Here is a 27280-nt window from a genome sequence, read left to right as displayed (position 1 = left end):
CCGGCCCTTCTACCCAGGCTTCTCCCTGCTTTCCCCCTTTCAGCCTCCTCCGGCCTCGCCCCCGCGCGGAGAACCGCCCTTCAGGGCGCCCGGGGCTTGGTTTTTTTCTCGGCCCAGCCTTTCGCCCCATGCCCCACCCTCCCCGCTCAGTCTCTCTGGCCTCCGCCCCCTCGCGGCTTTCCGTCCAATGGCTCTTCCGCTCAGTCTTCACAGCTAGGTCTCGCCTCCTCCCACCAAGCTTCGTTAGGTCCCGCCCCTTGAGGAGACCCGGCCCTCCCATTGGCCTAGCCTTTCGACCCAGGCCCCGCCTCCTAACTTAGCCTCTTAGGCCCCGCCTCTCTGGAAATCCGCCCTCCCATTGGCCTAGCCTTTCAGCCTAGGCCCCGCCCCCACTTAGCCTCTTTGGGCCCGCCCCTCATAGGGACCGCGGGCCCCTCGGTTCAGCATAAGAGCCGGGCCCTTCCTCCCCCACTCAGCCTCTTTATGCTCCGCCCCCTCTCGGAGACCCCGCCCTCCCAATTGGCCTAGCTTTTCTACCCAGGCCCCGCCTCTTCACGTAGCCTTTTTAGCCCCGCCCTCGCGGAGGCTCCACCCTCGGCTCGGCCTTAGGTTCCGCGGGCCCTTCGGCTCTGCCTTTGAGCCAGGCACCGCCGCCCACTCAACCACCGTAGGCTCCGCCCTCTTGCGGAGACCCCGCCCTGCCCCCTCGGCCTGCCTCAGCCCAGCCTTTCGACCCAGGCCCCGCCTCCCTCCCTCCCCCGTCTCCTTAGCTCCGCCCATCACAGAGACCCCGCCCTCCGCTCTCTCCGGGCTTTCCGTCCCTCGGATCCCTTGGATCACCCTTTGAGCCGGGCCCCGCCTCCCCCACTCAGCCTCCTTAGGCCCCGCCCTTTTGCGGAGATCCCGCCCTCTCATTGGCTTAGCCTTTAGACCCAGGCCCCGCCCCCACTCAGCTTCCTTAGGCTCCGCCCTCCCATTGGCCTAACTTTTCGGTCCAGGCCCTGCCCTCCACCCAGCCTCTTTAGGCTCCGCCCCCGGCGGAGACTCCGCTCTCCCATTGGCCTAGCCTTTCGACCCAGGCCCCGCCTCCCCCACTCAGCCTCCGTAGCCCCGCCCCTGCCGAGACCCCGCCCTCCGCCCTCGGCCTCGCTTTTCGTCCTCGCGGCCCCGCCCCCGCGCAGGCCCCGCCCCGCGCAGCCCGACAAGATGGCGGCGGGTGGGAGCGGCGGCCGCGCGTCGTGTCCGCCGGGGGTCGGTGCAGGCGCCGGGAGCCCGGGTCCCAGCGCCAACGCCGCCGCCGCCCCCGGCAACGCGGCCGCCGCCGCTGCTGCCGCCGCCTCCGCCGCCGCCGCCCCGGGCCCCCCCGGCGGGCGCGGGTTCGGGCCCCGGGGCCGGGCCGGGCGTGCAGGCCGCGGCGGGCGGGGAGCGCGCGGAGGAGCCGGGCGCCGGGGCGCTGCTGCGGGAGCCCGTGTACAACTGGCAGGCCACCAAGCCCACGGTGCAGGAGCGCTTCGCCTTCCTCTTCAACAACGAGGTGCTGTGCGACGTGCACTTCCTGGTGGGCAAGGGGCTCAGCTCGCAGCGCATCCCCGCGCACAGGTGGGCCGCCCCGTCCCCGCGCCCCGGCCTCTCCTCTGCAGGCCGGGACACCCCGTCCTCAGGCCGGGCCCCTCCAGCGTCCGAGTCTCCCCCGACGGCCCAGGAGACCCGCCCCCTCCGGGACGGCCGCCCCAAGTCTCCGGGGCCTGCGCACGCACGTCCTGTGACTCCGATCCCCCCAAACCGACTCCCTCTCTGCCACCTCAGCGCCCCTCCGCCGCACTGTCACCCACGCCAAATCACGGCTCCCCAGTCCTTCCCTCTCCGGGCCCGGTGCGGCCCCGGCTTCTGCCCCTCCTTCCCCGCAGTGCTTCATCGGGAGCCCCTCCCCTACTTGCTCCCAGCCCCCCTCCACTCCTGTCTGGGTGCCTCTGTCCCTGCTCGTGGCGGAGGAGTCACATAGGGGGGTGTCTCTCAGTTGGGGGCTCAGGTGATTGTCTATGAATGAGGTATCAGTTGGAGAGAGGCCTGGGAGGTTTGGTCTGAAACGGAGTGGGGTGTGGTGGGGCTCCTGTTGCCTGTGAGTGGGCCCCAGCCCTGACCAGGATTCATTCGAGAGCAACCCTTCTAGAAGATTCTTTTTTGGCTTTTTCTTGGCCTATCCATTTGTTGCCTTATTCCCAGAAGTCTCTGCTGGAAGGTTCCTGGCCTGAGGTTGGCCCCTTTCTAGATTGCAGCCTTCTGTCTGTGGTCCATATGAGACCACAAGTTTGTGGTGGAGGGTGGAGGTGGGGGGGGAGTAGCCCGTTGGCCCCACGTTATTCCAGACCTGCCTGGTCCTTGGGGCTTGCCACACCCCGCTCAGCCCATGGGAGGTGTGGTTGGACACCCCATCTGGTGGGTACTACTGACCAGGCACATGTTTCGGAATTGGAAGGGTATGAGGGACTGAAGGGTCCCCCAGATGGTCTATTTGGGGGCATGGAGACTATTGTGTGGGGGTGCTGGCATGCAGCACTAAGTCCCACCACTCCTAGGGCTGGACTTGATGGGGGAGGAACCTCAGAGAAATCCCAAGGGCCTCTCCCTGTGGGCAGTGTCCAAGGTCAGCTTTACTGTGTCAGTTGGTATCAGGCCCCTCTGGAAGGAGGCCACTCTGGAAGGCTTCACTCTACTTTTCTCTAAAACAGGTGCTCCCCACCCCAAGAGGGGTTTCCATGCATCCCCTGGGACAGGGTTTAGAGTAGGGAGGGTGCTAGGATGCCACCTGGATCTCAGGGTGGCAACCTTAGATCTGTCACCCTAATTGGAGCCCATAGCAGAATGGCGGAGCCAGAATGGGGACCCAGAGTTGGCAGAGGCAAGAAGGATGAGCAGACTTGAGTGTGTGGCCCTGGTCTGGATGATAATCTCTGCTCCTCCAGGACATCCCACTGACTCCCGACACCAGCACCACTAGGGTCTGATCACAACGTCCCCCAGATTCACTGCAGTGGAAGACGCAGTAGTCTCCTCATCAGGCTGCAGCAGCAGGGAGAGACGACCATCTCTGCTTGGGGCACCTTAATGGGCTCGCCTTGTATTGAGGGGGGGGATCCTGACAGGCACTGTGACACTGGTGGCATCTGTTTTTGATGCCAGGCAGGAGGGTTTGAACTTGGCGTGCAGGGGGTGGGGCGTGAGAGACAGGATGTCTTTGGCCTAGGGCCCCCTAGACTGGCTGGCCTCTGCCTCCCCCACAAGTGAACCCCAGTCCATAGTTTGTGTTGCCTGTCTGCATATGGGCACCCCCATGTCTGAATATTCCCAGCTGGGGACCGTTTCAGTGCTATCCCTCTGTGGAGGGAGACACAAGTCACTCTGGACAGTGACTCCCTTCCCCGTCCTGGGGGTGGGTACTTCATAGAATGTTCTAGAAGGTGGAGCCGGCTCTGCCTGATCGGTCCACCCCATAGGTTACGGCTGTGAGAGGAATTCTGTGTGCTTCCACCTCTCCCTGCAGACCTGCGGACTGCCCAGATCCTTGGCATCTTCACAAACCACTGCTGGAGCAGGCTGGGGACCACCCACTTTTGGAGTGCACGTTGGGGTACATGAGGGCTAAGAACTGAGGATTTTCAGGGGCCAGTTGCTCTCTCTGAGGTTCCTGGTTGGTTCTCCCACCCCCCCAGCTGTCTTCTCCCAAGGACCCTGATTTGGGCACAATCAGTTTGATTCATTGATTTGATTTGTGCTTTGGGCCCCTATTTTGGTTTGTGGGCCATACTTGGGCTGACTCCTGGCTCTGCAAGCAGGGCTCATTCTTGATGGTGCTTGAGGGACCCTCTGGGATGCCGGATATCAGACTTGGTCACTGCATGCAAGGCCAGTGCCCTCCCTGCTGCCCTGCCACACCAGACCCTTTATTTTGTGTATGGGGTCTTCCTCGGCTCTACGGTTGCTCTTGTCCTTGTTCAGGGGACCAGGTGATCTTGAGGGGGTCTCTGCCAGACCTTTGCTCAGCCTGTTGAAGCTCTAGATTTGAATTCAAGTTCCTTTTATTAAAGATTCATTTCTTGGTGGGGTGGGGGCGGGGCTTATACCTGGCAAGAGGCATTTTCTGGAGGTGTTGGGGACCAGGTGCCCTGCAGGGGGTGGAACTGGGCTGACAGTGTGGGAGGCAAATCCCTTACCTGGACTTTCACCTGGGGCTGCTGTCCTTTCCTGTGCTTGTTCCCTTCCACTGTCTTCAGGCCCCTTGGCTGCAATTCTGGGGCTCTGAAATGTCTATGTTGCCGGAATTGTGCTCAGCATGACTGATGCCAGAGTTTGAAGTTGGGGCCTCACGCCTGCCAGGCAGTTTTTTTGTTGTTGTGTTTTGGGTCATACCTGGCAGCACTCAGGAGTTACGCCTGGCTCTGTGCTCAGAAATCGCCCCAGGAAGGTTTGGGGATGCCAGGATTCAAACCGCCGTCAGTCCTGTGTTGGTTGCGTGCAAGGCAAATACCCTATCGCTGTGCTATCCCTCCAGCCCTGCCAGGCAATTCTGCATCACCACTCGCCTTACTGTCATTTTTTTTTTTGTTTTGTTTTTTTTCGGGCCACACCCGTTTGATGCTCAGGGGTTACTCCTGGCTAAGCGCTCATAAATTGCCCCTGCCTTGGGGGGACCATATGGGACACCGGTGGATTGAACCGAGGTCCTTCCTTGGCTAGCGCTTGCAAGGCAGACACCTTACCTCTAGCGCCACCTCGCCGGCCCCTCCTTATTGTCATTTATGATTGAAAACAAAAACAACAAAATACTTGTTTTGTTTCTGAGCCATACCCACTGATGCTCAGGGGTTTACTCTTGGCTTTTCACTCAGGAATCACTCCTGATGGAACTTGGGGGGACCATGTAGGATGCCAGGATTGAACCCATGGTCATCCTTTTGCCAGACCAATGCCCTACCCCCTGTCCTCTTTCTCCTGGTTTTTTTTTTTTTTTTGTTTGTTTGTTTTTGGGTCACGCCTGGCAGGGTTCAGGGGTTACTCCTGGCTCTAAGCTCAGAAATTGCTCCTGGCAGGTTCAGGGGACCATATGGGATGCCGGAATTCGAACCACCATCCTTCTGCATGCAAGGCAAACACCTTATCTCCATGCTATCTCTCAGGCCCCTGTTTTTGTTCTTTGGGGTCACACCCGGCAGTGCTCAGGGATTCCCCTGGCTCTGCTCAGAAATCGTTCCTGGCAGGTTCGGGGGACCATATGGGATGCTGGGATTCAAACCACCGTTCTTCTGCATGCAAGGCAAATGCACTACCTCCATGCTAGCTCTCTGGTCGGTCCTCTCTCCTGTTTCTTGTTCCCAGTTTTTTATGCCAGGGAGACCAGGCAGTGCCAGGAATTAAACCCTGTCTTCCTGCATGCAGTGCAGCCATGCATCCAAACTTAGAGGGATTTCTCTTGCCCTATTTTTCTTTTTCTTTTCTTTTCTTTTTTCAATTGAGAATCTATTTTAGGCCTGGGGAGATGGCTCAAAGGGCTGGAGCTTCAGGTGTGATCACTGGTACTGCTTGTTCCTTCCCCCTAACACCATGTCAGAACCTTATTATTTAAAATTTATTTTTAGGTACTTCATGGGCCGAGTGGAGGGTCTGCAAGCGAGAGGTCTGGGATTGATCCTCAGAGCACATGGGCCCCGAAGCACTTCTCAGGGTGACTCAAAAGCCAAAAAAAACAAAAAAAAAAAACAAAAAACTTTTTTTAAATTTGGTTTTTGGTCCATACCCAGCAGTGCTCAGTGGTTTCTCTTGGTAGGCATGGGGGACCATATGGAATGTTGGGGATCAAATCTGGATTGGCTACTGGTAACGCAAATGCCCTCCCTGCTATGTTATTGCTTCAGTTTTTTTTTTTTTTGTTTGTTTGTTTTTGGTTTTTGGGCCACACCTGGCATTGCTCAGGGGTTCCTTCTGGCTGTCTGCTCAGAAATAGCTCCTGGCAGGCACGGGGGACCATATGGGACACTGGGATTCGAACCAGCCACCTTTGGTCCTGGATTGGCTGCTTGCAAGGCAAACGCCCCGCTGTGCTATCTGTCCGGGCCGCTTTAGTTTTTTTTAAAGTTTTTCTTCAATTATATATATATATATATTATATAATATATATATATATATATAATATATATATATATATATATATATATATATATATATATATATATATATCTTTTGGTTTTTGGGTTACATCCAGCAGCGCTCAGGGGCTGCTCCTGGCAGGCTTGGGAGACCATATGGGATGCCAGAATTTGAACTACTGTCCGTCCCGTATTGGCTATGTGCAAGGCAAATGCCCTACTGCTGTGCTGTCCAACCCTCAAATTTTATTTTTAGCAAAGTAGTTTATTTATATTTTAGTTTCAGGTCCATACCCAGTAGTTCTCAGGGGATGAGTTACTTCTGGTAACTCTATGGGGTTCTGGGAATCAAACCTAGGTTTGATTTGGATCTGCCATGTCCAAGAAAAGCGCCTTCTTTGGGGCCAGAACAATAGCACAGTGGTAAGCATTTGCCTTACATGCAGCTGACCTGGGTTCAATCCCCAGCATCCCATTTGGTCCCCCGAGACTGTCCAGGGGTGATTTCTGAGCAGAGAGCCAGGAGTAACCTTAAGCGCTACCAGGTGTGTCCCAAAAATCAAAAAAAAATTTTGTCTCTCTGCTGTGCTCTGTTTTCAGCAATCCACGAACTAGTAATAGTAGTAGTAGCGGTATAATAATGATAATAGCCATTCCGACGGGGGGTGGGGTGGGGGTGGTGGTGGTGGTGGTGGTGGTGGTGGTGGTGCTGGTTGGAGCTCAGGGTTTTGCTTGTTTCCCCAGAAACCCACCCACCTCCCCATTTGAACTTTCCTCATTTTCTAGCGTGCCCCTGCTGGTCAGCCATCATGGAGATGTGTGTGCTCATCTTTACGTCTGGGGGTGTCTGGCCAGCTACAGGGGACAGTCTGACCACCCAGAACCTCTGCCCCATTTCAGAAAGCAGAGAGCAAGAGTGGACAGGGTGTCTGTAGTGCCTATGGGCTGGCGAGTGTCACTCTGTGTCTGCTAGGGTTCAGTGACTCATCCCTTCTGTAGCCCTGGGGGTCTGCAGGACCCACACTAAAGTCTAGCTCTTCACAAAATCCCAGAGGTGCTGCTGTGGATTTGACCCACCCCATCTCCCCTTTCCCTGCCTGCTGTTTCTGTGATAATGGGGGGGGGCAGGTCGCACTTCTGGTTACAGTACTTGTGTGTGCTTGCTCGATCTTTCTTTTTATTTATTTATTTATTTATTTATTTATTTATTTATTTATTTGCTCGATCTTTCTTACACACACTCACAGACACACACACATCTACTCACCCAGCCACCCATCCATCCATCCACTCACCCACACACCCAGTAACCACCAGCTCCCCCACTCCTGAGTGGGCCCAGCTGCATTGATGTTCCTGGCGGGGATTCTGTCCTCAGGAAACTCCCCTCTTCCTCCCCTATCTATATTCTGTCTCTAGAGGGGGCCCCAGCACATGTCCTTGAGCCTCCAGTCCCCCTGACCCCCTTTTCTGTCTAAGGGCTGTGCATGAGGGGCCCACTAGATGTGGCTTTGTCATGGTTCAGGGGCTTTGGGCCATGGCCTTTATTTCTGGGAACCTGGGAATATCCTCAGGCATGCCTGTGGTCCTTTCTCAGCGTGTACTCCTGTAGGCTCAGTTGGGAACCCCATTTTCTGCCCCGAGCACTCCCCTGCAGTGCCCTAGTCTCTAGTCCTTTTGCTGGGGGACGGGGGGAGCATCTTCTGGGGTCATCCTCTGTCCTGGAATCCCTAAGGTGGGCAGGAGGGTGAGTCAGGAGGGGCCGTGGGCCTGGCGTTGACAAGCCAGCAGCCCCTTCTTCCGGGGGTTATGGCACCCTCTTCCTTTGGTGGGAAATTTCCCCTTGGGGAGCCGAAGTATGGTTTTGGAAGAACTGACTGGGAGGCAGTTATTTCTGGTGTGCGTGGGAGGCAGCGAGGGAGCCGCGGGGCATCCCGGGTTCTTGAGGACATGGTGCTGCAGCTGTGGCCCTGCTGCTCCAGAAAGGACATTCTGGGGCCTGCAGAGTCTCCTACCTGAAGAGCCCCCTCTCCGAAGCCCAAGTCCCAGCACAACTGAGGGACTCTTTCCTGGGGCTCCATGTCACCCACATCACCCAGTCTCTGCTTCAGGCTCTCTGTGTGACGGCTTGGATGTCTCCTCATAGGGGTCAGATGCCCCCTCCCCACAGCTGTGCCCCCCATATTCACTAGGGACCCCTGCTAAGTCACAATGCTAAGTGCTCAGGGATCACTCCTGGCTCTGCACTCAGGAATCACCCGGGGAGTTCTGGGGGATACCCAGAGACCCTATAGGATGCCGGAGATGGAACCTAGGTTTGCCTCATGCAAGGCAAGTGCCCTAGCTGTTGTGTTTCCACTCTGGCCCAGAAATGAAGTTCCCTTTAGGGCTCCAGGTAGATATGAGTTTTTTTTTTTTTGTTTGTTTTTTGTTGTTGTTTTTTTGGGCTACACCTGGTGGCGCTCAGAGGTTACTCCTGGCTCTGCATTCAAAATCGATTCTGGAAGGCTCTGGGGACCATATGGAATGCCGGGAATTGAATCCTGGTCAGTCCTGGGTTGACTGCATGCAAGGCAAACACCTTGCCACTGTGCTGTCACTCTAGTCCCTAGATGTGAGTTTTTTTTTTTTTTTTTTTTTTTTGGGCCACACCTGGTGTTGCTCAGGGGTTACTCCTGGCTCTCTGCTCAGAAATAGCTCCTGGCAGGCACAGGGGACCATATGGGACACCGGGATTTGAACCAACCACCTTTGGTCCTGGATCGGCTGCTTGCAAGGCCGCTGTGCTATCTCTCCGGGCCCCCTAGATGTGAGTTTTGAAGGCACTGACTTCCCTACCTAGTCCACTGGGTCTGACTAGGCTGCAGAACTGCCCCCCAACCCCCACTGGGGAGTTGTGGACGGGTCCACTGAATGCTGTGGATGGAGTCACTGGGAGCTGTGGGCAGACCCTGTGGTTTTGGGGAGTTTGGGGACTGTGGGCAGGGTCTGTGGGCGGGGCCAGGAGGGGATATATCCCTCCCTTGCTTGCAGGCCTGGTGGTTTGAGTCACAGAATCAGTCACAGGGACTGGAGGTGAGGGAGACCTGGGCCATCTTGTCTATGCGAAAAGGCTACTTGTGCCTGGCAGTCCGGGGTCCCTACAAGGAGCTGCATCCCACTTGCTCTTACCCTACGCCTCCCCCTCGTGGGACTGTGCCCTCGAATGGGGTCAGGGACAGCTAGCAAGGCCTCCCAGGCAGGCCTATCACGCTTGCTCCTTGCTCCCACGCCTGCCTCTTGGAAGTGTCCACCAGCATGTTGGGGCCTGCAGCAGGGGGATGGATCCCTTACTGTAATTCCTGCTGAGAGAGACCCTTCTTAGGCAGCACCCTGTTCCCCAGCCTGGGCGCCCCGTCTGCGTGGCCGTGACCACTGACCAGTCACCTGTCTACAGGTTCGTGTTGGCTGTGGGCAGTGCCGTCTTCGATGCCATGTTCAACGGCGGCATGGCTACCACCTCTACAGAGATTGAGCTGCCCGACGTGGAACCTGCCGCCTTCTTGGCACTGCTCAAGTAGGACTTGGGGCCCTGGAGGCGGCTGGGGTGGGAGCCACGAGGGGTTCAGGGCAGAGAGGGCCCCTAGGGTGTGGGCACCCCTTCTCCTTGGTCCTGCACACCTTCTCCTTGGTCCTGCCTGTGTAGCTCGGGGACATTTGGTAAGTCACTGTGGTCCTGCCAGCTTCCTTGTGCTTCCAGATCATTCCATGGCGTTCTGCAGTCCTTGGCACCCAACCTGCCTGCTTTCTGTAGCGGGGCCATATTCTGGACATTTCTGTCTCTTGCTCCTCCACCTATGGGGTGCTAGTTGTGTGAATTTTGCCTTTGCCCTTTGTGGGTGGGGGGAACCTGCCCCAGGGGTTCCTGGCTTGGACTTTCACCCATCCTGTTTCCTTTTGGGGCTTCAGATTTCCCTTTTTCTTTTTCTTTTCATTTCCTTTTTTCCTTTTGAGCCACACCTGGTGGTGCTCAGGGCTCTACATGGGGGTGGGGTGGGCTGGAGTCGTAATTCAATAGGGAGGGATGACTGAGGTTCAGTCCCTGATATCCTATATGGTCCCCCCAGCACCTCCAGGGGTTAATTCTTGAGTGCAGCAGAGTCAGGAGTAACCTTTGAGCATCACTAGGTGTGGCTTCCCCTCTCTAAAAATTAAAATATGGGGAGGTCACTCCTGGTGGTGCTCAGGAGACTCTGGGGTGTTGGGGGCCAACCTTACTGTGGCTTCAGCCCCTCCAATGGCCTTTTAGCACAGGGAAGGACCAGAGATGGGTCTGACCTGCGGCCTGACAGTGGGCCCAGGACAGGGGCCGATACCAAGCCCACATTTGTAGTGTACACGAGCCTCCGGAGGGAACCAGTGGCTGGGGCATGGCTTTCCTCATGTTTTCTTTTTCTTTTTTTTTTTTTGGTGGTTTTTGGGTTACACCTGGCAGTGCTCAGGGGTTATTCCTGGCTCCAGGCTCAGAAATTGCTCCTGGCAGGCACAGGGGACCATATGGGACGCCGGGATTCAAACCGATGACCTCCTGCATGAAAGGCAAACGCCTTACCTCCATGCTATCTCTCCGGCCCCTCATGTTTTCTTGAAGTCATGAGCTTTGTGTTTTTGGGCCACACGTGGTGGTACTTGAGTTACTCCTGGCTCTGGCTCTGTGCTCAGGAATAGCTCCTGGCAGGCTCCAGGGACTATAGTGGATGCTGGGGATCGAACCCAGGTCTGTCCTAGGCTGCGTGCAAGGCAGACACCTTACCGCTGTGCTATCGCTCACGCTGACCTTATGAGCTTTGTCACATGTAGCAGTAGGGACTGTTCCAGGAGTGGGGTGACCCTCACACTCCTGCCCTGCCCTCAGGTTCCTCTACTCGGATGAGGTCCAGATCGGACCTGAGACCGTCATGACCACGCTGTACACGGCCAAGAAGTATGCGGTGCCGGCGCTAGAGGCGCATTGTGTGGAGTTCCTGAAGAAGAACCTGCGTGCGGACAACGCCTTCATGCTGCTCACACAGGTGCCCTGACTGGATGGGTGGCTCCAACTCAGACTCCAGGGACATGCTTGGCAATTGGGCGGGGCCAACTCAGATGTGGGTGGGGTGGAGTCTAGAGGTGGGCGGGTTCAACCCACAGGAGGCTGAGGCCGCCTGTGGGCAGGGCCTACGCAGGAGCGGCAAATTGAGGTGTGTGGGGTGGAGTCTGGAGGTGTGTGTGGTCAACTCAGACAATTCAGTTGGGGGCAAAGACTAAAAGGATTTTTTGGGGTCAGAGTACACAGCCTGGAAGAACCAACATGTATGTCCCGCAAAAAACAAACTCCAGTTAAAGGATTTTAAATCTGGGGCACCAGGGCTGAGGGTACAGTCAGGCAGAGCCTGAGTGCTAATGCTGCTGTACTCCATGCACTGGCCCCAAATCCTGAGATTCTGAAACAGAAGTTGGGACTGGAGCTGCTGAGCACCCCAGCTTCCCCTATTCCTCTCCGCCCCCCAGGCACGCCTCTTTGACGAACCACAGCTCGCCAGCCTGTGTCTGGAGAACATTGACAAGAACACATCAGATGCTATCACCGCAGAGGGCTTCACTGACATTGACCTGGGTGAGAAATGGGATTCTGCTATGCAGGTTCATGTGGGCCCGTGGGGTGCTGCGTCCACTGAGGTGCCGCCTCTTCTCCCAGACACTTTGGTCGCTGTCCTGGAGCGGGACACGCTGGGCATCCGGGAGGTGCGGCTCTTCAATGCTGTGGTCCGCTGGGCTGACGCCGAGTGCCAGCGGCAGCAGCTGCAGGTCACGCCTGAGCACAAGCGGAAGGTGCTGGGCAAGGCGCTGGCCCTCATCCGCTTCCCACTGATGACCATTGAGGAGTTTGCTGCCGGTAAGGGCCACGGAGTGGGCCGCCCCGCCATCTGGGGTCTAGTGGGATTCAGTTAGGTCCATGAAGTTTTTAGATCTGGTTCTGTAAGGGCACAGTTCTGGGGCTACTGCACCCCAGTTCACTGCAGCTGACCTCCCCAGGCCTATCAGCAACAGTAGAATCATAGTGGGAGAAATGTCCCCACTTCAACCCTGTCATTCCTGGAACTGAAGTTCTGCTGTCAAATCAGTTGGGGTAAGACTGGGAGCACCTTCATTTTATAGGGCAAACACCTCCACCCAGTATCAGGTCCTGCTGACACTGGCTGGAATTCTTGGGTTGTAGCTGCCTCTGGACCCTCTGCATAGTGTTGGGTAGCACTACAGTGTGACCACCTGAATGTCCCTCCATGTCCCTTTGAGGGCAGAGTGGCCCTCAGTAAATTCTGTGGCTTTTGCTTGGCCCCTGAAAACCCAACCCACTTTTTTTTTTTTTTGGTTTTTGGTTTTTGGGCCACACCCGGCGATGCTCAGGGGTTACTCCTGGCTGTCTGCTCAGAAATAGCTCCTGGCAGGCACGGGGGACCATATGGGACGGGATTTGAACCAACCACCTTTTGTCCTGGATCGGCTGCTTGCAAGGCAAACGCCGCTGTGCTATCTCTTCGGGCCCGAAAACCCACTTTTTACCCTAAACCACTGACCCACTGCCCTGCGGCCTGACTGGCTACCCGTTAGCCCCAGGAATGTCCACCTGCCCCTTCCTGGGGCCGCTGCAGCTTCACCTAGCTCTGGTTTGCACTGGCCTCTCCCTTCTGTAGGGGACCCCAGCTCTAATGACTACTGCTGCAATCTTAGGGCCACCATGCCCCATGAAGGGAAGTTCTAGTCATGGGAACTAGGGTGCAGACAGCATGTTCTGCAGGCAGATAGTTGTGTGTATGGGTCCCTTGCTTCTCCCCAGCCAAGGGTGCTCCAAGCAGGCCTGGAGACTTTTTTTATTTTTGGGGGTGGGGCCACACCTGGCAGTGCTCAGGGGTTACTCCTGGCTTAGTGCTCAGAAGTCACTCCTGGCAGGCTGAGATGCCAGGAGTCGAATCAATGTCTGTCTAGGGTTGGCCATGCAAAGCAAACGCCCTACTGCTGTGCTATTCCTCCTGCCCAGGCATGGTGACTTATGGAGAATTCTGCCTTATAAGGGAGCCCCCTGACCCCCAGGGTTAGCTCTCTGATTGTGGGGTAAAAGTGGTGAGTCTCCTGAGGGTTCGCAGCATGGGGGATTTTCCCAGCACTCCTGCCCTGCACCCGCAGGCCCTGCGCAGTCGGGCATCCTGGTGGACCGAGAGGTGGTCAGCCTCTTCCTGCACTTCACCGTCAATCCCAAGCCGCGCGTGGACTTCATTGACCGTCCTCGCTGCTGCCTGCGGGGGAAGGAGTGTTGCATCAACCGCTTCCAGCAGGTGGAGAGCCGCTGGGGCTACAGCGGGACCAGCGACCGCATCAGGTGTGCCAGGGTCAAGGGTGGGTCCGAAGCTGGGAGAGATGCCCCTTTGGGTAAGCTTGTTGGAAGGGCGATCCTGCGAGGTGAGCACCAGCCTCGCCCCTTGGTATGGGGGAGAAACGTCCCCGCTGAGCCTGGCCTCATCAACAGGTTCTCCGTCAACAAGCGCATCTTTGTGGTGGGTTTTGGGCTTTATGGCTCCATCCACGGCCCCACCGATTACCAAGTGAACATCCAGGTAGGCCCGCTCCTCGATCCAGACTCTGCCCCCAGGCCTCGTGGGTCTGCCTGCGGATCACAGACCTGGGGCTGCTCTCGGCTCTGAGTGAGCAGTGCACGGCCCCCTCTCCCACCCTCCAGATCATCCACACGGACAGCAACACGGTCCTGGGCCAGAATGACACGGGCTTCAGCTGTGACGGCTCTGCTAGCACCTTCCGAGTCATGTTCAAGGAGCCGGTGGAAGTGTTGCCCAACGTCAACTACACGGCCTGCGCCACGCTCAAGGTGCGTTCCCTGCACCCCGCAGCTCCACGCTGCTGCCCCCAGCCTGCCTGACCCATGCTCTGTCATTTAGGGCCTTCTGCCTGCCCACACCCCAGTTTCCATCTCTGACTCCTGACTAGAACCCTAAAATTCCGTGTTCCGAGCCTCCCCAAGTCCCTGGCCTCAAGTCCCCAGCCCGTCTTCGGGTGGCCTGTAATGCAGGTCTAACTGAATCTAATGTTCCACCCAGAACCAAGCCTACCTGACCTTCCCTCCCTTTCTGGGATCCCAGTGACCTCTGAAGTCTGGAGGTACCCCCACCCCCACCCCAGCCCTCTTGGGCCCTTGGTGCTCACGCGCGCCCCTTGCAGGGCCCAGACTCACACTACGGCACCAAGGGCCTGCGCAAGGTGACCCACGAGTCGCCCACCACCGGGGCCAAGACGTGCTTCACCTTCTGCTATGCGGCCGGGAACAACAACGGCACGTCGGTGGAGGACGGGCAGGTGCCCGAGGTCATCTTCTACACCTAGGCCAGGCCGCCCGCTCGGAGTTCCCTGCCCCCCAGCTGCCCATCTCTGGAGCCGGCGCCCATGCCCAGCTGTCCTGGAGAGGTTGAGGCCGTTTCCGGGGCATGCACGCTGGGACCCAAGGGCCAGGAAAGGCCCCGCCCCATCCAGCCCCCCTGGATGGGCCCTGCAGCTGCGGGGAGGAGGGTCTGCCTCAGGTGGTCTGGCATGCTGCAGACCGCCCCCCTGTACATAGCTGTCCCCGACCCTGAGAGCTCCCCAGAGTGCTCTGACCACACTCCCAGCCCTCAGTCCCAGCGCTTTCCTGGAACCAGTGCCCCCCCCCCCCAAAGCCATGGAAATCGCACCCTGCACCCATCTCAAAGGATTTTTTTAAATAAAGGCAAGAAACCGAACATTCATGCCCAACTGACTCAGACTTGGGGTATAGCCCTCTACTCCCCCCCCCCCAATTGGAGGGGCTGGAGCAACTGCACAAAGAACCCCCTGGGGGCCTTGCCCAGGGTACAACCTCTCCGGGGAGGAGGTAGAGCAACCAAGAGGGCCAGGATACTGGAAATAGGCTGTGACCTAAGCCCCTGCAGGGATTCCCCATAAAGGGGTAGTGGGACAGTCCCTCAGGGCAGGAGAAACTACTGGACCACAAGGAAGTTGGGTATAATAAAAGCAAAAAAAAAAAAAAAAAAAAAGGCAAGAGGGGACCGGAGGGGCCGGAGAGATAGCATGGAGGTAAGGCGTTTGCCTTTCATGCAGGAGGTCATCGGTTCGAATCCCGGCGCCCCATATGGTCAACTGTGCCTGCCAGGAGCAATTTCTGAGCCTGGAGCCAGGAATAACCCCTGAGCACTGCCAGGTGTAACCCAAAAACCAAAAAAAAAAAAGGGGACCGGAGAGAGCGAGCATGGAAATAAGGCCTTGCATGCAGAAGGATGGTGGTTTGAATCTCAGCGTCCCATATGGTCCCCTGAGCCTCCCAGTAGCCATTTCTGAGCGCAGAGCCAGGAGTAACCCCTGAGTGCTGCTGGGTATGACCCAAAAAGAAATGGCAAGGAGCCACACTCAGGCCACGCTCCTGGCTCTGGTTGAGTGACCCCCTGGCAGAGTGCAGGGAGGCACCAAAAGTAACTTTTAGGGACTGGAGTAGGGGCCAGGGAAATGCATTTGCCCTACATGTGGTCAGCCCAAGTTCTACACCCCAGCACTACATGGGGGTGTATCACTCGGAGTGGAACTAGATCAAAAAAATGAATTTTTCCGGAACTGTAGATAGGCGGTGCCAGTGTCCTTTGGAGGAAGGACACAGGATGGGGCAGTGGCCTGGAGACACAATCAGGCTCAAGCTAAACTGACATTGTGCAACCAGGGCCTCAAGGGGTATTCCTACAAGATGCCAAGCAGGTGCTGGAGCAACAGCATAGCTACCTTGGGCTTGATCCTCAGCATCCCAATTATTCCCCCCAAGGCTGCCAGGAGTAACCCCAGCACCAGAGGGTGTTGTTCCCCCCCACAAACCCATACACACTAAAGATGCCAAGCAGTCTTGAGGGCTGGGGGACAGACCTGATACTATAGAGTCCTGAGTCCCAAACGAGGTGGAACCCCCAGGTAAAACAGAACAGCTTGGTCGGGCACTTGCCTGCATGCAGCTCACCCAAGTTGGAGCCTGAGCCCGCCAGGACAGTCATGGAGTGCAGACCTGTCCTGCAGGCCGGTTCTATCCAGGTCCCATCCTAAAGCTCGGACCCTCACTCATCCTCCCAACTTGAAGCAATTCTTTTGGTTTGAGGGCTACACCCAGCAGTGTTCAGGGCTAACTCCTGAAAGTACTCTATGGGGTGTCAGGGATAGACTCTGGGCTGGCCACCTGTAAGGCTAGCAATCCTCTCCCACCAGCTCTTAGCTACACCAGAGGTTTCTTTTTTTTTTTTTTTTTGGTTTTTGGGCCACACCCGGTAACGCTCAGGGGTTACTCCTGGCTATGTGCTCAGAAGTTGCTCCTGGCTTGGGGGGACCATATGGGACACCGGGGGATCGAACCGCGGTCCGTCCAAGGCCAGCGCAGGCAAGGCAGGCACCTTACCTTTAGCGCCACCGCCCGGCCCCTACACCAGAGGTTTCTAAGGTCCAAGTCCACCAGGCTCTTTCATCCCTCCCTAGATAGTGTCCCACCCCCCCCACCCCGCCCCGCCACTCCACTCCACATTGGTTTCGTTTTGTTTATTTTGTAAAAAAGCCCCTAAATTCTATGGCTTCCAGGAAGCATGGAGAAGGAAGTGCCATTTCTGTACACTCGGTAAAGCAGGACCGCGTTCCTGCGCCCACCAGGCCCCCTGCGCTGTGCCCCGGCAACCCTGCCCGCCTGGTAGGCGCCCGCCCGCGGGGCTGGGCTGGGCTTTAAGGCGCTTGTCTCCCCGCTGGGCCCAGCTGGCTGGTGCTGGGCCCCCAGGGCCACCCTGGTCTGGAGCAGCAGGGCCACACCCAGCCTGCCTGGCTTTGGTGCAGCATTTTGGTTGGGGGCCGCCTCGCCCATGCCACGGCAGCCCTGGAGAAATTGCCTTTGGACGCAGGGAGCGGCTGTATATAGAGATGGGCGGCCAGGCTAGTGCTCACTGACACGCTCCACCCCGCTAGAGTCTCGGCTCCCGGGGGAGCACACAAAGGCGGCACCTGGGCTGGGGCCGGCAGGTGGGTGGGGGCAAGACCCCTTGGCAGGTGCACACGGCGCTGTGGGCACCCGGCGACCTCACTTGTGGCGCTGCAGCGATTTCCTCTTTCTTCGCTTGAAGAAACAGCAGCACCTGCAGGGGGTGGGAGTCAGAGAGTGGTGGGGGGCGCTAGGGAGACCCCCTGATGCCATCCGCCCCGCCAGGGCCTTACTTGGTGTCCTCCGCCACCTCCATCTCAGCAGGCGCAGTGATGGGGGCGTTAGAGTGGCCGGCAGTGGGGTCGTCGGTGTTGAGTTCCCCGTTAGTGGAGTTCAGCGCCTGTGGGAGAAGGGGAAGGGCAGATGGCAGGGCTGTGCTGTTCCCGCCTGGCCTGGCCAAGGGTGCTGGGTGACCCCCTCACCTGGTTCTTGCAGTAGAGCTGGGGCTTTTCCCGTGCCTGGCACTGCGTGAGCTGCTCGCTGAGAGTAGAGCCGATGGGCGTGGGCTGTGGGGCAAACGGTGGGCTCAGGCCTTTCTGGCCCCCTCCTACAGGGAGTGCTGCCCGCTACCAGGGCTATATACCTCAACTAGGGTCTCCAGGTTCTGCGCGAGCCCCCCCACCCCAGGGCTTCCTGGACGCGCCCCGCGTACCAGCGGCTTCCCAGCCCAGTCGTACTCGTAGTCGAACACGAAGCCGCTGCGGTCAAAGAGGTCTGTGAAGAGCTTGCGCAGGTAATCATAGTCCGGCTTCTCGAAGAAGTCCAGGCGCCGCACGTAGCGCAGGTATGTGGCCATCTCCTCTGCGGGGACACCGGGGCTTCGGTGGGGCGGGGCCAAGGGAAGGCCTGGGGAGAGGCTCAAGGGGCAGACCTGGGCCACAGAGGTGAATTGGGGCAGACAGAAGAGGAGGGAGGGGGTCGCCCTTTACTGGACCTCACCAGGGAAGCTCTCGCACAGCACCTCAATAGGTGTGGCCCGCTTGGTGTCCCCAATCTTCTGGTAGCGCTCCTTGAGCGTGTCAGCCTGTAGTGGGGTCACGGTTGAGTATGGGGGTGGTAGGGCAGCCACAGGCCCCACACCCAGGATCCCAGGCCCCACCTTGAGCCCCTGCCAGGGCAGGCTGCCGCGGAGGAAGTACATGAACATGTGGCCCAGTGCCTCCAAATCGTCGCGGCGGCTCTGTTCTGCGGGTGGCAGTGGGTCAGTGCGGGCAGCGCTGTCAGGGCACACCTTGCCTCCCGGACCCAGCCAACCCAACTCACCTTTGCCCAGATGTGTATTGATGCTCATGTAGCGTGCCGTGCCAGTCAGGCTCTTGTGCTCGCGGTACGGGATGTGCTTCTTGGTCTCGGGGTCAATGTACTCCTTGGCCAGGCCGAAGTCAATGATGTGCACCGAGTGCTGCCGCTTGCTGCCCGGCCGCCCCACCAGGAAGTTCTCGGGCTTCACGTCACGGTAGATGAGGCTCTTGGTGTGCACGTACTCCATGCGGGTGATCTAGGGCGCGAGGACACACAGCAGTCGGCTCCTGTCCCTGCCCACCAATGCCCCAGCACCAAGGGGGGAGTCAGGAGAACCTAGAGGGTTGATCCCACTCCTATTGGCTGGACAGTGATGAGAGCTGTGCTTGGCCCACCCCACCAGCTGAGTGGTGGTTGAGTGCTCAGCCCCGCCCCACATGCCCCACCCAACCACCCAAAAGGTGACTGGGTGCCAGGCTCTGCCCTACCAGCTGAATGGCGATCATGAGAACCGTCTTGAGCGTGAAGGTTCGGTCACACAGGTCGAACAGATCCTCCAGGCTGGGCCCCAGCAGCTCCAGCACCATGGCGTTGTACTTCCCGCACGGCCCAAAGTAGTACACCTGGGGGACGCCCTCTGCGAGGATGACACAGGCCCAGCTGCAGTGCTGCTCCACACCCAGCACCACAAGCCCCACTCCCACCCGAGGCTGCGCCTACCTGCAGTGCTGAGCTGCTTGTAGAAGCGGTACTCCAGGTGCAGCTGCGGCGCCCGGGACTTGATGGGCTCCTAGGAAGCCAAGGCCACCGTTACTCTGAGTCTCCTGGGCCATGACCAACCCACAAACACAGGGCGGGGCGGGGCAGGGCAGGGCGCACTCACCAGTTTGATTGCTACGTATTCATTTGTATAGAGATTTTTCCCTGCGGAGAAACGCCTGTCAACATGGGCTGCACCCCTCAATCATGGCACCCCCCCTGCTCCCACATCACTTCCTGCCCGTGCCAGACAACCCTGGAGCCCTTTCAGAGGCAGCACCCCCAGCCAGCCACATCCCAACACTTACATACAGACACCCTCCCAGCATCCGTACACCCATGGCCCAGGAGAGACAAGGTCCCATGGCATAGTGGGACCTCATATCCCTCACTTGCTAAGTAACCACTTGGGGGTTGCCACATACGGGGTCCCTATCATCCATGCCACATGCCTCCTGCTGCCCAGCAGTACTCCACACCATGTACCCCAATATGCAATGTTTCCACCATGCACCTGACATTGTGTGGGGGGGTCACTGCTCTCAGTGGACTGCCACTCGGAGCCACATAAAACCCCCCAGCCAGTCATGTTCAGGAATCCGCAGTCCCAGTTCCTAACCCAGCCTGAGGTGACATCACCAGGCCACAGACTTTTTGTTTCGTTTTGGGGTCACACTTGGTGCTGTGTTTTGGGGTAAGCCCACGCAGGGCTCTGGGGATGGAACCCGGGTTGGCAGCATGCAATGACATTTGCCCACATTCCCTCTGCAGCCAGTTTCTTGTAATGGGAGTTCAGGAGGCCTTGCCAGGTCCCCCAACCCACAAGTGGGGACCCCCTGCTGTGAGCAGCTGTGTGTTTGTCTTGTGTGTGTGTTTTTTTTTAATTTTGGTTTTGTTTTTTGGGCCATACCCAGTGATGCTCAGGGGTTACTCTTGGCTATGCACTCAGAAATCGCTCCTGGCTTGGGGGACCAGATGAGATGTCAGGGATCAAACCAAGGTCCATCCTGGGTCAGGTATGTGCAAGGCAAACGCCCTACCACTGCACCACCACTCCGGTCCCTTGCGTGGTTTTTTTTTTTTTTTGTTTTTGGGCCACACCCGGCAGTGCTCAGGGGTTACTCCTGGCTGTCTGCTCAGAAATAGCTCCTAGCAGGCACGGGGGACCATATGGGACACCGGGATTCGAACCAACCACCTTTGGTCCTGGATTGGCTGCTTGCAAGGCATACGCCGCTGTGCTATCTCTCTGGGCACCTTGTGTGTTTTGATGTGAGGGTAAGCTTTCCTATCTGTGTCCTCCAGACCACCATGGGTGGCACACAGTTCCAACAGTGGGTTCCTGAGGTCCACAGAGTCCCCACTTCCCATCCCTACTCTAGTCCTCACCAGCATAGGGTCCTGATGGTCAGGAAATTCCCTAGTGGGGAGGTGGAGCTGCTTGGGGGCTGCAGGCCTGGTGAGTGCTGGGAATCAGAGTTGGGGTTCAGCTGGGTTCATGTCAGTGATGCAGGTAAGAGCAAGGGAAGGTATGAACAGAGGAGCAGCCCGTGTGGAGGGGAGGGGGAGGGGGGAGAGGGAGAGAGAGAGAGAGAGAGTTAGTGCCATACAGGGCTGCATGTGGTATGCACCGGTGAGTGTAGAATGTGCAGCCACACAATTGTTTCCACGTGTGCATGCATGAGAGCATGTGAGAACAGGGGGTGTGTGAACAGGGGCCAGAACATGTGTATGGGAAGAGTATGTGTGCACAGGAGTGTGTGCATGCTCCTGTATCTAAGGTCCATGGAGAAAGGGGTCCAGGCCAGACAGTAGGAGTGAGCAGGTGACATCAAGGGCCCAGGTGGAAGAGGCTGAAGTGCGGGGTTCGGGAGTTCCTATGCTATTCCTGGGTGCTACCAGTGACTGCTCCTTACTGCTCCTGTGATCCAGGTGTAGAATTGGAGTCAAAAATGGAAAGCCACAGGTGGGACTCCAGACCCAACCCTTGCTCCCCTGCCCAGCACTGCTCACACCTGTACCCCTGCACCCCCACACACCACCCACTCTAGCCTCTTTGATGGTACTGTTCCATTGGGGGTTGGTCTAGGGAGACACAGGAGCAGATTGGGGGCACCCACGACAGCCCTGAGCCTCAGCCTGCATTTCCCAAGGCCACAGATATGGCGGGTATGGTGGACTCAGACCCGAGCTGAGCCAGAAGCCTCCCTGCAGTTGAACACAGCCCTCAGAGCCCCCCAGCTCCACACACACACACACACACACACACACACACACCCACACCCGCATTCTCAGTGGGAGCCAAGTGTGAGTGAGCACTGGTGGGGGGGGAGCCCCCCAGCTCCAGACACACACACACACACACACCCGCATTCTCAGTGGGAGCCAAGTGTGAGTGAGCACTGGTGGGGGGGAGCCCCCCAGCTCCAGACACACACACACCCCGCATTCTCAGTGGGAGCCAAGTGTGAGTGAGCACTGGTGGGGACACGGATGTGTGCCCGTGCCAGGCCCCCATACTAAGGTGCCCCTCCATCCCGGGACTCACCCAGCCGGAGTTCCCCGAAGTTGCCGCACCCTATCTTCTTGCCGACCCGGAAGTTGGGGCCCACCATCAGGACCCCTGAGCCAGCTCCCGCGCTCCGCACGCTGTGGCCTGCGCGAGAGGTCGCCTTGGCCATTTTCCGGCCCTCGTCCGTCTCCCCTTTCCCTTTCTTGTCAAAATCCATCAGTTTGTGGTACCCCGGTCTCTCCACGGTTCCGCCGCTGCGGGGCCTGCAGCTCGGTGCGGGTGCCCGGGGCTAGCACCCCATGTGCCCGCGCCGCGCCCGCTCTACTCACACGGGGCCGGCAATGCCGGCGGGCCAGGGCGACAGCACATGCCGAGGGGTCTGCGCCTCAAAGCTCGGGGTTCCAAGCTGCTGAGAAAGAGAGACAGAGCAGCAGTTAACAGGGACGCCAATCCCAGGGGGGACCAAAGAGGTGATTTGGGGCAGAGAGCAGGAAGCCTGGCCCATTTGAGGTACCATGGCAGTACTCCCCCACACCTGCCCGCCAGCACCGCTGACGGCTGAACACCGGGTGGCTGGGGCTCTGATCATTCAAAGAAGCACTCCTGGAAGACAGGCTGTGGGCTACTGGCCAGGGATGACTGCAGATGTCTGCATGCGATTTGGGGGCACCCCAGGTCAGGGCACAGGCTCGCTCAAACCTAGGTCTTTTCCAGAATCCTGCACCCCTTTCCCGAGGGCCAGTCACCACAGCTTGCCAACATCCACAGTTTATTTGGGCCCCATCCCCATGAACACGCCACCATGGCAATGGGATTCTGCGAGCGAGAGAAGAAAACGTGGGTAGTGGGCCGCTGAGGATGGTGGATGCGGTGACGCCCGACTGTGTGGGGGCACCAGGCACAGGTCTGAAGTCAATGTGAAGAGTCTTCCAGAATATTCCAATGGGATCCTGGCTTTCTACACTTCCTGCAGCCGACTCAGGAGATTCGAGGTCTTGTGAGCTTCTTTATAAATAAAATTCCTCTTCCAAATTCCCTCGGAATGGCTCACCTGCCCGCCTCAACCCTTCAGTACGTTTTGGAAGATTCAATTCTGGAGGCCCCCTCATGTTCTTCAGCAACAAACCTCATCTTCTCGGTCTGGCTCTGTGGTTCATACGTGCAAACATTCAGCAGATACAAAACCACACTTTGGGCCGGAGAAACAGGAGCAAGTCAGTGTCCAGGCCCGGCGTCCACCTTCCCTCCTTCGTTTCCTAGACACCTGGGCCCAGCGCAGGGGCAGCCCAAGTGCTTGAGCGCCTGGTCTTCTGAAATGTTCTAGAACTGGAGGTGTGACCTCCCCCAGGAAAGGCATCAGGGCACCCAGCTGACCCCAGTCAGGACAGGAATCCCCAGGTGAAAAACTCCATTGACAGGACAGGCCATGGAGCCGGGAAGGTGGCGCTAGAGGTAAGGTGTCTGCCTTACAAGCGCCAGCATAGGACGGACCGCGGTTCGATCCCCCAGCGTCCCATATGGTCTCCCCAAGCCAGGGGCGATTTCTGAGCTCATAGCCAGGAGTAGCCCCTGAGCGTCAAACGGGTGTGGCCCAAAAACCAAAAAATAAACAAACAGACAGGACAGGCCGCCTTCAAAGGCACTAAGAACGTTCTAGAAACAGATGGTGGCGTCGCCACTATGGCTGCACAAATCCACTAAGCAGCACCTTCAATGAATTTCCCCCCGAGGGAGCCTGAACTTGGGGGGAGGGCGGCAGGACACGGAGGCCCGGCCCCCCATGCCACCCTCCTGCACCCCAGCAATTCCCCCAGCTCTGGTGACAAAGACTGCGCTGGTGCCAGTCATCAAAAGCAGAAACTGAGGGGTCAGCAGGAGGATGAGCCAAGAACTTTCATGGAGTAGGTACAGCACCAGGGAGCACTGACTCAGCAGAGTGAGGCCCCCCCCCCATCAACACTCACAGAAGGAACGAATGAAAACACACACACGCGCACACACACACCCTCTCTCACCCCTCTGAGGTATCCTTCCTGATGTTATGGGAACCTGTTGTTCTGGGAACTAAATCGGGGTGGCCACATTGTGGGGGGGCTCATGTGAACCTCCTCATGGGCCAGGGGCAGGTCCAGCCAGGCTCTGGATCTGCACAGACTAGAACCTAACAATGAGAGTGCCTGCCTGTGTTCAAGCCAGCCTGGATTTGACTTGACTCCTGGGATCCCAAGCGATAGTGAGCCCCCGACCCCCCCATGAGACCCAAGATCTCCCAGGAGTGAGCCCAGAACCCAAGTGAGCCCCAGGCAACCAGTGAGCCAAGTTAGAGTAGCTCCTGCACGTGGCGTGTGTGGCTGCCCCATTGGGCTGAACCCTGCTGAACCCCAGGAAGCAGATGGGAGGATTTGAGGAGTTCTGCCCTTCGGGGTCTGAGACCCACTATTCTGTGCCTACCTGCAGACTGGGGGGGAGGGGGCGGAGCCTGTGTACCTAGGACCCTGGGAACAGCCTCCCAGATAGGGCCTTGAGGAAGACTAACAAGAAGGCCCAAGAGCGGAGGAGAGGCTCTGCCTTCCCCAGACGGCCCCCCAAAAGTACCCACCTGGCCAATGCCACCATCATACTGAAGTGGGGTACCCCAGACACAGGAGGGGACAGGAGGTGTTGATAAGGATGAAGCCAGGACCTCCGAAATTGGCCTGCCCAAAAACCTCTGCACACGCTTCCTCCTGAACCCCAGGACAGATGCCCGACAGGGGCGGGAAGACAATGCACCCCGAACTGCTTAGAAGGACCAAAAAAATCAGAGGGACCCCAGGGATACACTCTGCTGAGGGGTCAAATCAGATGCCCCCTCCCAAACCAGCAGTTATGTTCCAGCTCTAGGTGAGCTGGGGGGCAGGAGTGGAAACTCGGGGTGACGGCAGACAAGGGAAGCAGCCGGCATGAGGCTGTGGGAGGATGACCCCCCCCATCTGTCTCCTTTCTCACAATTCGGTAGGGACACCGGTGAAAACAAAGTTCCGGTAACAACCGCCAACTTCCTCCTTCTGAACCTGGGGGGGGGGGAAGAGTTTGCCATCTGTTCTTCCCACTGAGACAGAAAGAGAGACAGAGGGGCCCGTCCCCCAATACCAGTGCCTTTGTGAGTGTCCCTGAGCTTTCACGCCCCCTCCAGGGTGGAGCCACCGCCAGAGACCTGTGGGGACCCCCATCAGCTAGCTACTCTTGGGAGGAGCAAATAACTCCAAGCTTTGAAGCTGCTGTGCCTGGCACCAGGGCCTGGGACTCAGTGGAGGAGCAGAGAGAAATGGGGGGAGACGGAGGGACCCAATTTTCGGGACTCCAGGGCCACTTCCGAAAGAAATATGCCCCCCCCAGGCCCAGGGCAACCCCCACTCCCCAGCACGCCTGGGCGGAGCAGGGCTGGGAAGCGCCAGCCAAGCAAGCACCCCCTAACCCTGCAGGCGGCGGCGGCGGCGGCGGCGCTGCTGCTCCTCCGGGCTCCGAGTGTTTCCGGAAAACAAAGCGGGTGGCCGGGCGGCGAAAGGAGGAGGCGGGCCGGGCCGGGCCTCCGGGAGTTTTCCGCAGCAGCAGCAGCAGCAGCAGCAGCAGCAGCAGCAGCAGCAGCAGCAGCAGCAGCAGCAGCGCCCGCAACAGGTCCAGGCCAGGCCCCCGCACTTGCGAGGCCACCACGGGGGAGCAGGTATCCCCACACCGGGAGGGGCCGGACGCGGGGGAGCAGCGATGGATCTGCGAGGGGGGCGCTCCGGGGTCCCCCAGAATACAGAGAGATCATCGTCGGAACCTGAGTAGTTCTCGGGGGTGCAGGGATGGGGAGCCGGGGTGACGCCGAAGCGAACCCAGCGAGGGTGTACGTGTGGGGAACCCACTGGGGTGTCGGAGGAAGCAGCTGGCCGGGCTCGGTGGAGGGAGGGAGGGCGGGCGAGCTGCGGGAGTTGGGGTGTCGGGCCGGCAGGAAGTGGGGACCCGCGAGGGGGGGAGGTGCAGCCGAGCCAGGACGTCACAGAGGGTTCGGGGGTGTCGGGGAGGGCGGGGGCTGGCTGCCCGGGATGAGATGGGCTGGGCTGGGATGGGGAAGGGGGCGCCGCGGTGGGAAGCCGGGGAGCGGGCCCAAAGGCCCAAGGGCGCGGGCTTGGGGTCGGGGCTCCTCTCGGGAGGGAGCTGGGGCGCCGGGTCCAGGGGTGCGGGGTGCGCCGAGCCCCGGCTGTCGGGGCGCCGGGGGGCCGTGGGATCGGGAGCACTGGGGCGGGAGTCCCGGCGGGCCCGGCCGGGGGCGCGCGCGTCCTGCCTGCCTGCCTGCCTACCTGTCGGCGTCGCCGAGTCCCCGCGGCCGGGCGGCTCTCGGCTCAGCAGCGCGGCGCCGGCCCCGGGGTCGGCGGGTCCCGCTCGCGCTCCGGCTCGGGCTCCGGTGCCCGCTGGGGCCCCCGCTGCCGCGCCGCCGCCGGCCTCCGCATGCTGGGCGCGGGCCGTCCCCGCCGCGCGGGCGCCCGGCTCGCCCCGACCGCGTCTCGCAGCGTCGCCCCGGCCCGCGCTTACGCCGCCAGCGTCGCCGGGGGCGGGCCGGGCGCGCAGTGCGCAGGCGCGGGCGGGCGCGCGCGGCGCGGCGTGCTGACGTCACATAGGGCGGCGCCTGCGCAGTGCGGCCGTGGGAGGCGCGCCAAGATGGCCGCCGCCGCCGCCGTGGGGAACGGGCGGGCCGGGGCTTGAGGCGGGGCGGGCGGCGGCGGCGCCAGCGAACCGGCCCGGCAGCGGCAGCCGCTGCGAGAAGAGGGAGCGGGCGGCCCCTTCGTCGCCGCCACGGTCCCGGGAGGAGGGAGGGCCGGACGCCGCCGTTGCCGTGGCGACTGCGGAGGGTGGCGGCCGCCGCTCTGTGACGTCACGGTCTCGCCACCTGACGTCACGGCAGGCGACGCCGCGGGGCGGGGCCGGCGAGGGGGCGACGGGCGGCTTCCGGGCGGGGCGCAGAGCTTGGGGGAGGGGAGGGGAGGTTGTACCGGTTCTGGAATGTCTGGCCCTGGGCACTGGGGGGTCGGGGAGAAGTGGGGGACGGGAAGTGGTGACGTCAGCGGGAAGCTGACCGTTGCCAGCCGCCAACTACGGGGGTCTGCTGTGCCCAGTCCCCTCCCCACCAATTCAGCCCTGTTCAGACTCACCCGTGCACCCCCCCTTAGCATTCCAGAGCACCCACTCCGGCTCACCCGGGGCCCCTCCGCTGTGCAGTGTCCTAAGGGCTACTACCCTAGCTGCGGCCCCTTAAATGCATATGCTATCGGGCATGCTCCCTACCCCCAGGAATCGTGGGAAAGGTGGACCGCTGAGCCTCACCGTGAATTCCGGCTTCCTCCCACTGGAACTGGGGGAGCTCACCTGGGCTGCCCCCCACACCCCACCTGTAGGCCTCCCCCCCCACACGCCTGCCTGGTAAGGTTTCTAAAGGCTGCCGAAGACACACACACACACACACCCCGTGCCAGCTGCTCCCAGAATAGAAGCAAGCCCTGAGCTGTACCAGGGAGTTTGCCCTTGCTGCTCCTCCCCGGGGAATCCTGGATC

General features: G+C 59.2%; 2 protein-coding genes across 3 annotated transcripts; one reads left to right on the top strand and one right to left on the bottom strand.

The window, feature by feature from the left end:
* The first annotated feature begins 1206 nt into the window (after positions 1-1206).
* On the top strand, positions 1207-14944 carry BTBD2 (BTB domain containing 2). Its single transcript, XM_049787926.1, is given in 10 exon segments — positions 1207-1358; positions 1360-1599; positions 9577-9696; positions 11035-11191; positions 11670-11775; positions 11857-12054; positions 13344-13536; positions 13684-13771; positions 13894-14040; positions 14391-14944. Coding segments are annotated over 10 exon segments (1563 nt in total). The 3' UTR covers positions 14553-14944.
* A 1807-nt stretch (positions 14945-16751) lies between these two features.
* Positions 16752-26129, bottom strand: CSNK1G2 (casein kinase 1 gamma 2). 2 transcript variants are annotated; one of them, XM_049787934.1, is made up of 12 exons: positions 26032-26129; positions 21743-22115; positions 19319-19359; positions 19156-19225; positions 18924-19072; positions 18457-18691; positions 18293-18378; positions 18133-18217; positions 17846-17994; positions 17616-17699; positions 17427-17533; positions 16752-17347 (listed from the first exon to the last, which is right to left on the bottom strand). In XM_049787934.1, exons 2-12 carry the CDS (start codon positions 21921-21923, stop codon positions 17293-17295), a joined length of 1242 nt encoding a protein of 413 aa, XP_049643891.1. In that variant the 5' UTR covers positions 21924-22115; positions 26032-26129; the 3' UTR covers positions 16752-17292. The 2 variants fall into 2 exon arrangements, with proteins under 2 accessions (XP_049643891.1, XP_049643890.1); XM_049787933.1 differs by having other exon boundaries at positions 18293-18691.
* Positions 26130-27280: the final 1151 nt, after the last annotated feature.

The sequence above is a fragment of the Suncus etruscus genome, chromosome 15 (genome assembly GCF_024139225.1).
Source record: "Suncus etruscus isolate mSunEtr1 chromosome 15, mSunEtr1.pri.cur, whole genome shotgun sequence".
Taxonomy (NCBI): Eukaryota; Metazoa; Chordata; class Mammalia; order Eulipotyphla; family Soricidae; genus Suncus; species Suncus etruscus.
This window is presented reverse-complemented; position numbering and strand designations above follow the sequence as displayed.

Bases quoted from the DNA above. Each gene is read 5' to 3' on its own strand.
- CSNK1G2 (XM_049787933.1), bottom strand. From the start codon at position 21,923: ATGGATTTTGACAAGAAAGGGAAAGGGGAGACGGACGAGGGCCGGAAA. The intron at 19,073-19,155 runs GTAGGCGCAGCC...TCATCCTCGCAG, and splicing joins CAAGCAGCTCAGCACTGCAG to AGGGCGTCCCCCAGGTGTAC. The intron at 17,348-17,426 runs GTAAGGCCCTGG...CACCCCCTGCAG, and splicing joins GAGGTGGCGGAGGACACCAA to GTGCTGCTGTTTCTTCAAGC.